Raw genomic sequence first — 15,404 nt, 5'->3', positions numbered from 1 at the left:
GTGGTCAGTGTGTCATAGTGACCAGTCATTCTGTCATTCGGTCGATTTGCATATTAGGCTTTTATTATATAGGATTTATCCACTGCTTTTACTGAAGTTTTGCCTTTGTCAGTGAGATTTTTTTTCTTTTCTAAATTATTCACATGTTTGGTCCTTTCTACTTAAAGAAGTCCCTTTTATATTTTTTTGTATACTGGTTTGGTGGTGATGAACTTCTTTAGCTTTTTCTTGTCTGGGAAATTCTTTATCTCAGATTTTAAATGATAAACCTGGCTGGGTAGAGGAATCTTGGTTGTAAATCCTTGCTTTTCATTACTTTGACTATTTAATATCAGTTCCTTCTGGCCTGCAAAGTTTCTGTTGACAAGTTCACTGATAAGTCTTGTGGGAATTCCCTTGTACTTAACTATCTGCTTTCCTCTTGCTACTTTTAAGATTCTCTCTTTGTCTTTAACTTTTGACATTTTAATTATGATGTGTCTTTTTGTGGCCTTTTTGAGTTCATCTTGTTTGGGACTCTCTGCACTTCTTGGACTTCTATGTCTATTTCCTTAGACAGGTTAGGGAAGTTTTCAGTCATTATTTCTTCAAATAGGTTTTTAACCCCTTTCTTCAAATAGGCTTTTAATCCTAAGATATGAATGTTGGTATGCTTGATATTGTCCTAAAGGTTCCTTAAACTATCCTTATTTTTTAAAACTTTTTTTTATTTTTGCTGTTTCAATTGGGTTTTTTTTACTACCTTCTCTTTCAGATTGCTCATTTGATTCTCTGCTTCATCTAATCTGTTGTTGATACCCTCTACTATTATCTTCATTTTAGTTATTGTATTCTTTAATTCTGATAGGTGTTTTTTTAATGGTTTCTATGTCCTTTAAAAAAATGTCCTCTATCTTTTTGTTGAACTTCTCACAGAGTTCATCTTTTCTTCTACCAAGTTCATTGAGCATCCTTTAAACCAATATTTTGTCTCTTTTATCTGGTAGAGTGCTCCATTTCATTTAGTTCTTTTTCTGGAGTTTTGTCCTGTTCTTTAATTTGTTGCATGTTTCTTTGTTTCCTCACTTTATTTGTTTCTATATGTTAGGTAAATCTGCTATGTCTCCCGGTCTTGACAGAGTGGCCTTATGTAAAAGGTGTCCTATGGGTCTAAGTGGCATAGTCTCCCTGGCCATCTGAGCCAGGTTCTCCAGGGGTGTCCCCAGTATGGGTTATATGTGCCTTCCTTTTGTAGTTGGGCCTTGATTGCTGCTGGCACACCTGTGGGTGAGTCTGACCCTCAGGCTGATTATTTAAAGTTGAACCATCATAAGTTGGGCACTGCCCATATATTCATAAGGTTATGCAAGTGTCACCACTGTCTAGTTCCAGAACATTTTTATCACCTCAGAAAGAAACCCTGTAGCCCGGCCAGTGTGGTTGAGCACCTATGAACCAGGAGATCACAGTTCGATTCCAGTCAGGGCACATGTCCACATGTCCTCTGTGCAAGAGGCTGCTGATCAGTGATTCTCTCTCATCTTTGATGTTTCTATTCCTCTCTCCCTTTCCCTTCCTCGCTGATGTGTACGTATATGTGTGTATCTATTTATTTATATATAAATATATATATACATATAAATATATATATTTTTAAAAAAGAAACCCTGTACTCATTAATAGTCATTACCATATCTTCCCTAGCCCCTGGCGAGCACTTATTTTTCTGTCTCTATGGAATTTGGATATTTCACATAAATGAAATCTTACTATTATATAGCCTTTTGTGTCTGACTTCTTTTCACTTAGCATAAAGTTTTCAGGGTTCTTATACTTTATTTCTTTTTATAGCTGAATAATAATTCCATTGTATGGATTTTATTCATTTGCTTATTGATTTATTAGTTGATGGGAATTTGGGTTGTTTTCCACTTTTTGGCTATTGCTGTGAACATTCATGTACAAGATTTTGTGTGGACATGTTTTCAACATTTTGGGTATAGCAGAAAGTATTTTTAAGGAAGCATACTTTATCAAAAATTAAAAATATTTGTTGGTTACAGGAAATATTCTTAGAGTGCCAAATCAAATAGGCATTGAAAAATAATTATTTCATTAATACTTCATTAGCTTATTTAATTTTATTCTTTGTGTTTAAAGAACATTTAGAAATGCATAGTACTCAGAACACCCTTTCTATTTTTTTTTTTTCCAGGCAAGATTACAGAGAGGCCATTTATTACTCAAACAAGGAAAACTTGATGAAGCAGAAGATGATTTTAAAAAAGTGGTAAGTTAAATTTGTGTTTGGCTCTTTGAACATGTTATTTTGAGTGAATATATATGATAGGAAGACATTTAATAATAATTTTATATCTAAAAGGGAAAACATTTCATTTGTGTATATAAGAATCACAATTCTTGAATTAATATTTGGTGGCTGACATCAAAGAATCACTTTAATAGATGGTAGGTAAAGTGTGAGGAATAAATACATAATCCTGACTCAGTTTTTGTAGCTCACATACTCTGTTTTGTCTTCTGTGAGAATCTAGGGATGTCAGCTGAGCTATTCTAACAGTGCTCTAAGTAACTTGGGAACACCTTTATTTGATTTGAAAGGAATAATGACACAAATTCTTTTTTTTTGTTAATTCTCACTGGAAGTTATTTTTCCATTGATTTTTTTTTTTTAGAGTGGAAGGGAGTGATGGAGAAAGAGAAAGGACAGGGGTCGGGGGAGAGGAAGGGAGGGAAGAGGAGAGAGAAGGAGGAAGAGAAACATCAATGTGAGAGAGACACATTGATTGGTTGTCTCCCATATGCCCCCCTTCCTGCCCTATGACCATGGGACAAACCTGAAATGAGGTATGTGCCCTTGACTGAGAATCAAACCCATGACCCTTCGGTGGGGAGGGTTGACGCTCTACCACTGAGCAACACTGGCCAGGGCCATGAAACAGATTCTTAAAAGGGATTTTTTCTGTTTCCCATATGGCTACTTTACGCAGTGTAAAGTGTTGTTGAGGATTTCATTCAAGAGGACAGAGTAGCTTCCAGAGTCTCTATGACAAACTGACCTTTTACTTGCTAATGCTAGCAGCCTTTCATAACTAGCTTTGTTGTATTATTATTCTAAAAGAACCTGTACCACGCAGAGATGAAAAGTTATGAAACTGGGTGAAGAAAACAGAGAACTCTGTATTCCCACTTCATTTGTTCATTTAACAAACTTTCATTTTGCTAGACAGTATAATGTTATATATTTGATTTCTGTCCAAAGAAGCATAAAGCATTTTGGATTTTTTGAGGGAATGTAAGATAATATGTAATTGAAAGGGGTATATCCTGAAAAATGACTTAGAGATAGCTAGCCCAATGTCTTTATGCCTTCCTTGGGCTTGTTTTAAGACCTGAATTTTTGTTCTACTTGGATTTGTTTCTGGAATGGTTTAGAAAGGCCATACATGTAGAGTTCATTATTTGCATTTTTGTAGTTTATCAAAATGCTTAGGTACTATGATGATATCCACTCTGACAATAAAATTAAAATTTCTAACATTTTCATAGCCTTACCACAATGCTCAGTCATATGCAGAAAAATCTAGAAAACATAATAGTTTTGAATCAGAAGCTTGGCTCATGATCTCAATAACATTGGATGTCATTTTCTGTTGATCTAATCTTCCTTGCTACTTGAGAGCAGGCTGAAGGATGAGTGGTGGAGATACAGAGGTGCTGGGAGCATACCTTTCTCTAGCTCAGTCCTTTGTATATAGCAAGTGTTGTATAAAAATCTGTCAAATGGATAAATAAATGATAAAACACAAGTATGTATTTTTTTTCCTTTTAACAAATATTCTTAAAAAGAAAACTATATTGCTTAGAGTTTGTTTTTTTTCAATCACACATTAATAACACAATTTATTTATTTAATTATTTATTATTTTTTGTTAATCCTCAGCTGAGGATATTTTTTCATATACATTTTTTAGAGAGGGAGAGGCACATCGATTGGCTGCCTCCTGCACAAACCCTGACTAGGGCTGGGGAACCTGCAACTGAGGTACCTGTTTTTGACTGGAATTGAACCCAGGACCCTTCAGTCCGCAGGCCAACGCTCTATCCACTGAGCCAAACCAGCTAGGGAGAAATAGCACAATTTATAATAAAGCTTTATCATAAATTAATCCTTAGTGGGCATTGAATGTATCTTTTTGGAAAAGTGAGTGTTTGGGACTTTGGGTATGTGTTGGGTTAATTACTGCCCTTTCTGTGATCAATATGAAAACCTCCCAGAAACAAGAAGGGGAACTTTCATGTCACTTTTCACTTTTAGATTGTTCTCTGACAGTCATGCTTCTGCTGGTGTGTTCTTAACACTATCCTTGCTGTTATTGTTATAGGATTCTTCCATGAGAATGCACATCAGTACTGAATATTTAATTTTTAATTTAAAGTTTTGAGATAATCGTGGATTCCCATGAGATTGTAATTAACACAGAGATTCTTTGTACCTTTTACTCAATACCCAGTTTTCCCCAATGATAGCATCTTATAAAACTACCAGAGGCCCGGTGCATGAAAATTCGTGCACTTGGGGCCGGGGTGGTGAGGGGGAGGGCTCAACCCGGCCTGCCACCTCTCACAGTCGGGGAGCCCTCAGAGGATGTCCTACTAACTGCTTAAGCAGGGAGCGGGCCTAAGCCACAGTCTGGCCTCCCTCTGCAGGAGGTGACTGGGCCGATCAAGGTAAGGCACCGCCCCCATCACCCCGCCGCTGCTGCCACTGCTGGCTGCCGCGGCTGCCTGCCCTTGGCCCTTGCAGCCACTGCAGCTTTGTCCGGAAGGACGTTCAGAAGATGTCCTGTCTATCTGGTCTAATTAGCATATTACCCTTTTATTAGTATAGATACTACAATACTACAACCAGGATATTGACATTGATACAATCTACCAGTCCATTTAGGTTCTCACAGTTTTACTAGTGTTCATTTGTCCGTGTGTATTAACTCTGTACCCTTTTTTTTATATCTATCACCCCAGTTAAGGTACTGAACTATTTATTGCCAGAATGATATCCCTCCTGTTGATCCCTGCTGTTGCCCGTTAATAACCACACCTACTTCTCTTCCATAATTCTTCAGCCCTCATCCATAACTCCAAGCAAACACTAATTTGTTACTCATTTCTTAAATTTTGATATTTAAAAAATTTTGTGTACGTATGTATGTTACCTTTTGAAAATGACTCCCCTTCCCCCCTCGGAATAATTCCCTGGAGAGTCATCCAGATTGTTGCATATATCACTTAGCTTATTCCTTTTAATTGCTGAGTATTTCATGGTATGTGTAGGACACATTTTATTTATCCATTCATTAATTGATAGACATTTGCATTGTTTTCACTTTTTGGCTATTATGAATAAAACTACTCTGAACATTTTCATATAGGTTGTAGTATAAATGTAAATTTTCATTTTGCTGGGATAAATATGTACCCAGGAGTGCAATTTCTGGGTTGTAATTGCACGTTTAGTTTTATAAGAAACCACCAACTTGCTTTCCAAAGTGACTAAGCCATTTTATGTTCCTTGGCATCCTTGCTTATATTTGGTATTGTTACTATTTTTTATTTTACCCATTCTGAGAGGTGTTTAGTGATAGTGCATTGTTGTTTTAATTCACATTTCTCTAATGACTACTGATCTTTTCATGTGTTTATTTGCTATCTATAAGTCCTTTTTTGTGTAATGGCTATTCATGTCTTTTGCCTATGTTCTAATTGGGTTGTTTGCTTTTTCACTATTGTATTTTGGGAGTTGTTTACATATTTTAGATACATTTTAGATACTTTATCACATATGTGGTTTGCAAATATTTTCTACCAGTCTCTCTCGTCAACTTTTTACCAGATCTTTCAGAGAACAAAAGTTTTTAAGATTTTTATGAAGTCTAATTTATTAACTTTTTTTTCCCTGTGGGTAGTGTTTTGGTATTCTGCCTAAGACTTATTCACCAAGACTTGGGTTTCAAAGATTTTTCTCCTATGTTTATCTCTCTTTCCCTCTCCCTTCCTCTCTGAAATCAGTAAAAATATATTTAAAAAAATGTATGGAATAGTTTTGTGTGTAAGAATAATTATATTGGATTTGGTTTAGAGAAAAATACAAGTACAGAATTCACACATTTTTAAGCATTTAAAAATTTAAAAAAATTCTTACCCGAGGATATGTGTTTCATTGATTTGAGAGAGAGAGAGAGAGAGAGAGGAAGAAAACATCAATGTGAGAAACATTGATCAGTTGCCTCCCGTACATGTCCCAATTCGACTTGGGATTGAACCCAAAACCTAGGTGGTATGTGCCCTGACCAGGAATCAAACCTACTGCCATCTTTCTGTATATCAAATGATCCTCCAACCAACTGAGCCACACTGGCCAGGGCTTATGTTAAGTTTTATTTGAAGTGTGTCTGGGTTATCTGGAATACCCGGATTTAGAATTCAGATTAATAACTAGAAAATCTCAAATTCATATCCTTTGTCTGGATAGAAGTATAGTGTCCCAAGGGTATACCAGTAGATGGCAGAGGAGGAGACAGGATCATAAAATGGGACTATTGAGAAGAACTTATCAGTTAACATTCTATTAAATTGTTTGAATTTTAAGTATTTAGAACCTAGATTCTGCTGGACAAATGATAAAAGAATGTTATCAGGTGAACAGCACAGAGGTACAAATTCAAAGCCAATACCTATATTATTCAGTCTTTCTAAGTGAGGAGATAAACATTGGAACTATTTAGAGTGACCACTGTCACATTAAGCAAAAATAAGTAAATAATATAGAGCCTAATGTTGATGGAATTTGAAGGAAATGTTTCTAGTCATATATAATACTGTTAACATTGCAAATATAAACAACTTTTGCAGAAAAATCTGTATTATGAAAGGAAAATATTTTCTCAAAGATACTAAAGAATATTCATTAACAAGAATTATATAGTATATACTAGAGGCCCGGTGCACAAAAATTCGTGCACTTGGGGGGTGTCCCTCAGCCCAGCTGGCCCCCTCTCACAGTCTGGGAGCCCTCAGGGGATGTTCTACTGACACAATCTGGCCTCCCTTGACTGATCAGGGGAAGGCAATGCCCCCATCACTCCTCTGCTGCTGCCACTGCCAGCCGCCGCGGCTTGCCTGAGCCTCGTTGCCTGAGCCTCCGGCCCTCGCATCAGCAGCTGCCATCCGTGGCCTGCCTGAGCCTTGGACAGCCGCTGTGGCTTTGTCTGGGGGGATGTCCGGAAGATGTCTGACCTAATTAGCATATTACCCTTTTATTAGTATAGATGGTGTTGCTTTATAGACCTAGTTGTGGAAAATAAAGTTAGTTAAAAGGAAAAATAAAAATGTTGTGTAAATGTTATCACTACAGAAAACATTTATGTGTGCTAGATTGATATAAGTGGCAATTGTTTAAAGCTTACAGCTTGCCTTGTCCACTGACTTACCCCTCTCTCACCTTCCAACAACAAAAAAATTGTGTGGAAGAGACTAGACTGTAAAGATTAGGAGAGGAAAGATGCAAGTTCCATCCAAAAGAGGCACTCTCTAATACATTCCAATACAATCTATCCAAAAGGGAGCAGTGGTGAACATATAGAAAACAAGTTATCAATAAACTTCTACTTTTACCGAGAGCAAAGAGACAGCACACACACACATTTGTACTCCTTCCAATGTGGTCTATCAGAAGTATTCAAGACCACCCTATTAAGGATGATAAGACAGTCATAGGCAAGCAATCCATGGCTGTAATGCAACTCACCTTCAGCTGAATAACTCAGTCATGCAGTAACAGTCCACCCCCAGCCAGAGCAAGCTGAGGTGACCAATTCCTTCCTAGTTACCTATGACTACTTGGAGTCCTGTCTATTCCTTCAAAAGCCAGAGGCTATACAGATGAAATAGAATACCTAAAGTATCCTAAAAACAAATGGAGAAATATAGAGCCTCTATCAAGTGATAATAATTTTAATGTTTCTCCTTTGGAGTATTTTCTCCTACCAGGTGGTTCTGGGGGTGTTTTTACAAAATAAATCCACTAAAAGGGGAAGCAGTATGATGGGCCAATTGAAGGAGAGACATTTTTAGAAATCAACTATTGTCTTCACCGCACCCAAAATTGGAACCTAGCAACTACAATTCTCATCTTAATAAAAATATTAGATTTCAGGAATTATTACATAACTAATCTTAAAGAAAAAAGTCCCCCAAAAAGTCAGTAGCTTTTTAAAAAAATTTAAATTCTTTATTGTTTAAAGTATTACATATGTCTCCTTTTCCCCCCATTGACCTCTCCCCAGCCTTTCCCACCCCCCAGCACATGTCCTCACCCCCTGTACTGTCTGTGTCCATGGGTTATGCTTATATGCATGCACCTCCCCTGCTTTCCCTCTGAGGTTGGACGGTCTGTTCAATGCTTCTGTGTCTCTCAATCTGTTTTTGTTCATCAGTTTATGTTGTTTAAAGTCAGTAGCTTTTTAATGTAGCACCTCATTTTTCTGAGCTATTAAGCTTAATGTTTTCCATCTGGAGGAACAAATTATTAAGAGTCATTGTGTATGAGACGAGGCTGGGAGCGGGGATGAACTGTAAACAGACACAAAGGATCTTATTGGGGTGACATAAATGGTCTAAAAATGCGGAGATGGTTGCATACATGGTTAATTTATTAAAAATTATAGAATTGCACACCCAAAATTAGTGAATTGTTGATATATACATTATACATGGATGATGTTGTTTAAAAAGAGACAAGGGCCCTAGTTGGTGTGGTTCAGTTGGTTGGGTATCATCTTGTGCATCAAAGGGTTGCCAGTTTGATTCCTGGTCAGGCCACATGCCTGGATTGCAGGCTCGATCCCCGGTAGGGGGTGTGCAGGAGGCAGCTGAACTGATTGATAGTCTGCTCTCACATTGATGTTTCTCTCTCTCTCTCTCTCTCTCTCTCTCTCTCTCCCCCTCTCCCTTCGTCTCTCTTTCAAAATCAATAAAAATATCTGTCTATAGAAAAGCCTAAGCATTCGACTTGTCGCTATGATGAACACTGACCACCAGGGGGCAGGTGCTCAATGCAGGAGCAGCCCCCTGATGATCACTGCACTCCCACAGTGGGAATGCTGTTCAGCTGACTGCCAGGTGCCAGATGCCAGGCTCACGGCTGGTGAGTGCAGCTGCAGCGGCGCGAGACTCACTGGGCGTGAGCCCACAGCCACTTCTAGGTCACGGGCGTGCTGGTATCGCCCTAGGACTGGTGCGTGGAGACCGCAGCAGAGCGGCAATGAGCTTACCTAGCGGCAGTGAGCTTACCTAGCAGGGCTGGGATGAGCAGGAGGGGCGCGGTGCCCAGCCCAGGCTCCGGGTCCTCCCAGCTGTCTGCCACTTCGTGCACTACTACATCCCTCAGGGGGATGTTGGAATGCTGGTTTCAGCCCGATCCCCACAGGCCACGCCAAGGGACCCCACTGGTGCACGAATCCATGCACCGGGCCTCCTGTTTAAAATAAAAAGAGACAAGGTGTAAACCTCTTAAAACCACATGTTAAGCCTTTTAAATAAGGTATTACTAATACTCTTATTTTTCCTTATATATTCTTTCTTATTATACCTTAGCCCCTCCAGCATCAAATGCTTTTCTGTCTTATAAGCTCAAAAAAAATGCCCTCTCTGTCTCTCTTTCCCTGTGTTTTTTTTTTATTATTTTGGTAAAATTATTTTATACTTAAAAATACTTAAGTATAGCCGAAACCGGTTTGGCTCAGTGGATAGAGCGTCGGGTCCCGAGTTCGATTCCAGTCAGGGGCATGTACCTTGGTTGCGGACACATCCCCGGTGGGGGTTGTGCAGGAGGCAGCTGGTCAATGTTTCTCTCTCATCGATGTTTCTAGCTCTCTATCCCTCTCCCTTCCTCTCTGTAAAAAATCAATAAAATATATTTTAAAAAAATACTTAAGTATAACTAGAAAGCAAAATACATAAAACTCATTATTTTCTCTAGAGCTATACATAAGAAAGTGAGAATGGTGCTTTCCTTTATTCTCCATTCTTCTCTACCCTTTCATGTTCCTAAACGTATTTGCTTCCTGTATATGGGGGTCCAGGTCTTTGACCTTTGCTCCACTGCTCACTCATGTGCACCACACTGGTGGGAGGTGCCTTTGCTGTTGCTTTCCATGGTGGTCAGCACCAGGAGCAAGTCAGTGGACAAGACAAGCCAGGTTTGCTGGTGTCTCAATCCTTTCTTCCCAATGAACTTAGGAATGGTTAGATCATTGTGTATACTATGGGTATTAGACTTAAGAGATGGAAAACCCTGTTTAATTTAATTTATTATTCCTATAGCTCAAATCTAATCCAAGTGAAAATGAAGAAAAGGAAGCCCAGTCCCAACTTATAAAATCAGATGAAATGCAGCGTTTGCGTTCACAGGCCCTTGATGCTTTTGAAAACTCAGATTATATTGGTGCTATAACCTCCCTTGACAAGATTTTAGAGGTAAGTTTCTTAAGTATTGCAGCTGACAAGCCTAACACTCACTGCTTTTAACAATAAGGCATCTTTATATACTTTGATGTGTAATGTACCACAGAAAACCTAAATAGTATAAAATCAGACTGTCCTTGGGCTTTTGGCTGTTAAGAGAAACATGGTCTATATAGAGAACAAAATTTGTAACTGAAGTTTTCAGTAAATGTAATGAATGTGCTATGAAACGAGAGTTACATATTTTTACACATTGCTTGCTTTGCTATTTTTACTTTACTTTTTTTTTTAGGGAATGGGGAAGAAAACTCTAGAGGTTAAATAATGGGGTATAAGATGAAAGAGTTGGTTAAGAAAAAGGAAAAATAATGTTTGGGAGGAAAGAGGAGTGTTTAGAGTGAGAAGTTTCTAGGGAAGAAGGCAGATGAAAGAGTTGATAGGATCCAAACAGTTCTAGATTGGGAAAACAAAGTCTATAGTTTCCTTGCTTCTGAAGGACTTACTAATGACAAGTGGTTTCAGAAGGAAGTCTACTAAAATATTCATATGAAAGTAATCATAATTCATATTTATCATTTTTATAAGACTTTGATATACAGTTACATTTCATTTTTGCGGTAAACTTTTATGTAGAATGTGCACTTTGACAATTTTATAGAGGAAATTGTGATGTGATTCAGTAGAATTCATGTTTTGCTAAATCATTTTGTAAATGTTTTATTAAGGAAAAATACAGTTACAATTTTTACCTTCCAGTATTCAAACTGTCCATTTTGAACTAACGTATTGTTCATATTTAATTGATGTCCAATGTTATCTTTGATAACTTAATATATGTGAGAAGTTGACATGACTTTAGCATAACTTTTAAGAAATGTGTACAGACACGTCCACAGACCTTACTGGTGAGCTTTTGGGTTTACATTTTGAAGAATACCAGTGCATTTACTACACATGGTAAGCTGTTCAATAAAATGGAAATGAAGCCTCCACCTTCTCACATTGTTTTTTTTTTTCTTTTTCTGATATGAGGACTTAATTTCAAGATGACATTTTACAAAAGAGAATTTTACTTAGTTATTAGTAGAATAAAAATATTTTGCAAATTTAGAACCTAGATTTTTATTTTTTGTTACTAGAAATTAGAATTGTTGGTTACAAAAATCCAATTACAGAATACCCTCTTCAAAATCAAATATGTTTCATTGGGAACAACCTTATACTAGTAAATGCCATGCGTTCTTATTTTCAAAGTTTTACAATTATATCATTGAAGGAGGTAGGAAAAGGGCCTTGTCAGTATATGTATATCCTTCCCTTGTTAGAATTTATTTACAATATTCTTAGAGAAATTATTTTATTACATTTACTAATTTTTGTCATATCTAAATTGTATCAGATTTTTAAATACTATTTACCATATAGAAGTTACCACATTAATTGAGGATGTTTTATATTGATAAATATGTAGGTAAAATATGTGGGGTGTAAGTATAAATGTGCATAATTTATTGTTTCTTCCTTAAAGTCTAGTTCTTTTGTTTCTCAAGGTTTGTGTTTGGGATGCCGATCTACGGGAACTTCGAGCTGAGTGTTTTATAAAAGAAGGGGAACCTAGGAAAGCAATAAGTGACTTAAAAGCTGCATCAAAATTGAAGAATGACAATACTGAGGCTTTTTATAAAATCAGCACACTGTACTATCAACTAGGAGATCATGAACTATCCCTCAGGTGCATTCTACTGGCTCACACATCTCATCATCCTTTTGTTGTTGGCAGTAACATAATAATTCTATTTTCTTTTTAATTTTAAATTAATAAAATTGTGGTTAAGGCTGTTTTTATTTTCTGTTATGTTTATATATTTTGTGTTTATATTCTATTTTCTATTTATACATTTCAAGTTATTCTAGTTCCACATAGTTTATTTTCATGAACTATGCTTATTAAAATAAATAGAGATATTATTATTTGTAGAAACAAAATGGAGTATTTAATGTATAACCCTACTTAAGTCATTTGAATTTGAATTAATAAGTGTGTGCATGCATATTCCAATACCACATATACAAATATATGGTAAATTATTAAGCCAGTATGTTTTAATTGTTACACACAACAAAATACCTTTTATTGTAATTTCTATATTTAGTATGGAGAACTACTCATTGATTATTTTGACTTGGAATATTTTCTTCTTTTTAAATACATGAGCAGTGAAGTTCGGGAATGCCTTAAACTGGACCAGGATCATAAAAGGTGTTTTGCACACTATAAACAAGTAAAGAAACTTAATAAGCTGATTGAGTCAGCTGAAGAACTCATCAGAGATGGCAGGTAAGCATATGCTGTCTAGACTCTCCAGCATTCCCTCATGTGTCCTTTGTAGGCACAAAACAACCATTGAACTGCTTGCTTTTTTACCCCTTAGCAATCCAGGATGGAGTTATTTTAACACTGGGCTTTAACAAAAACTGTACATTAAAAAAAATATGGCAGAATATAAATAATAGTAACTGCATAGTATTCTTACCAGATTTATTTATATTTCACCAAATACTTATTGAGTATCTCCTGTATCAAGCACTGACTATGTCCTGGGGTTGCAGAAATGCATATGACTAGTTCTTTATTTTAAGAAGCTTTTGGTATAGTTAAGGAGACAGACATATAAATTATTAAAAGGTAATGTAGTCTCTAGAGTGATAGAGATATATACAGAGTATAAGTTATTTTTTTTCCCCCCTCCATGGTATAGGAATCTCGGTTATAACAGTTCCTTTGTTATAGTACCTGAAAAAAATTGTACCACTTTTTTCTGGCCTCATGATTCCTGATGAGAAATCCATTGTCATTTTAATTGCTTTTTTCTCCTAAAGATAAAGTATCATTTTCCTCTGACTTCTTATAAGATTTTTCCCCCCTTGTCTTTAGTATTCATGAGTTTAATTATGATGTGCCTCAATGTGCATTTCCTATGTTTATCCTTTTTGGAGTCTATTTCATTTCTAGAATATGTAGGTTTACATCTTATCAGATTTGGGAAGTTCCCAACTAATATTTTTTGGAGTGCTTTTGAGCTCTTCCCTCTCTATACTTTGCTTCTTAGACTCTGATTGACTTAAAGGTTAATAACTCTTTTGTTATAGCCCCACAGATTCCTGGGCTCTGTTCTTCTTTTTTTTTTCCAATTTATTTTCTCTCTGTTGAGATTTGGTAATTTCTGTTGTTCTAATTCACTGATTCTTTCCTTTCTCCTTCAATCAGCTATTGAGCACATTCAGTGACCCTTTTATTTCAGTTTTTCTATTTTTCAATTCTAAAAATTGGTTATTCTTTTATATCTTCTGTTTCTTTGTTGAGGCAAAAATTCCATTTGGTTATTCTTTTATATCTTTTGTTTCTTTGTTGAGGCACGGTTGTTTTTTTTTTTGTTTTTTTCATTTTAAATACGTTTTTATTTATTTTATAGAGAGGAAAGGAGAGGGAGAGAGAGAGACAGAAACATCAATAATGAGAGAAAATCATCTGTTGACTGCCTCCTGCACAAGCCTACAACCCGGGCATGTGCCCTGAGGGGAATTGAACTTTGACCTCCTGGTTCATGGGTTGACATTTAACCACTGAGCTAAGCCATCTGGGCCATTCTGTTTTTTGTGGGGTTCTTTTCCTCCTTTGCTTTAAGCATGTTTATCATTGTTGCTTTTTTCATGGCTGCTTTAAAGTTTTTGTCAGATAATTCTAACATGTCTGTCCTGTTAGTGTTCAAATTTATTGTCTCTTTCAGTTTGAGATCTGTTACTTGGTATGGGAGTGGTTTTTAATTGAAACCTGGACATATAAGACTGGGTTTTTTTTTTTCTGTTTTGGCTGGGTTTTTCTGATATTGTTCCAGCAAAGTGAGGGTGGGCAGTGGAGGTCGAAGTTTCCCACTCAGCCTTCATTGATACTTGAGGTGTGAGGGCTTCTTGCTTCAGCTTGGTGCAGGTGAGAGTTTCGGGGGGACTCATTTTCAGCCATGGATCAAAGTTCTGGCTCTTCACCTGGCCTTCTATGACAGCACCTTGGTATGGGTGTGGGCACAGCTCATTAGTCTAACCATGGAAGAAGGCTGGGCGCTCTCCACACGACCTGCTGGCGTTGATGGGGGTGGTGCCATAATTTTCTCTGGTGTTTGGCTGAAGTAGAGCTATTATTCTGTCTTGCCAAGCTGCTCTTTCCAGGTCTTTTGGCTTGGGGCAGCAGGTTTTTGCTTTTTGTTTGTTTGTTTGATGTATGTGTGTGTATTTGTATCCATTAGCATTTCTGGGTTGCTTGCTGGCTTCCTCAGCTCCAAGTCTGGGGTATATGAAGCAAAAGAGAAACCCAAGGACTTACCACATTGTTTTCCCTCAGGTCTAGAGGTCCTAGCTGTCTACCATCTTTCCCTTTCTTAGTCTTTTACTATTTAAAAAAATGTCTACTGTCTAGGGTATTCATTTGTACCTAGGTGAATAAATTGGGGAAAGTACATTTATTCCACCTTCCCAGAAGATAAGTTTTTGTTTTTATAAATGAGGTGCAGTTTTTCTAATTGAGCTTTTTATTTTGAGCTAATTGTAGCTTCACATGTAGTTGTAAGAAGTAAAGCAAGGCCTCACATACTCTGTGCAGTTTCCTACAGCTGTTTTATCATCATGGAAAACTTTAGAACCATATCCCTACTAAGATTTTGACATAGCTAGCTAGCTTCTGTTTTAAATATTACATTTAAAGCTGTGTTTTAAGTCATCTGAATTTAAAAGTGAAGATTGTAGCACTTTGGGAATAATGTGCCATATTATATATCTTTTAGTTTGCCATTACTGAGAAAAATAACAGGATGTGTAACATGATTAGT

At 36.8% G+C, this 15,404-nt stretch overlaps 1 protein-coding gene across 1 annotated transcript in view; it reads left to right on the top strand.

Annotated features, from left to right (window-relative positions):
• The window catches only part of DNAJC3 (DnaJ heat shock protein family (Hsp40) member C3), a 75,756-nt gene that overhangs the window by 41,318 nt on the left and 19,034 nt on the right, over nucleotides 1–15,404 (top strand). Inside the window, exons 4-7 of the mRNA XM_079778743.1 lie at nucleotides 2,195–2,269; nucleotides 10,384–10,536; nucleotides 12,075–12,256; nucleotides 12,743–12,862. Coding sequence (XP_079634869.1) covers nucleotides 2,195–2,269; nucleotides 10,384–10,536; nucleotides 12,075–12,256; nucleotides 12,743–12,862 — 530 coding nt within the window. The remainder of the gene's footprint in view (nucleotides 1–2,194; nucleotides 2,270–10,383; nucleotides 10,537–12,074; nucleotides 12,257–12,742; nucleotides 12,863–15,404) is intronic.

This window comes from Cnephaeus nilssonii, assembly GCF_951640355.1.
Source record: "Cnephaeus nilssonii genome assembly, chromosome: 8".
NCBI classification, from domain to species: Eukaryota; Metazoa; Chordata; class Mammalia; order Chiroptera; family Vespertilionidae; genus Cnephaeus; species Cnephaeus nilssonii.
This window is presented reverse-complemented; position numbering and strand designations above follow the sequence as displayed.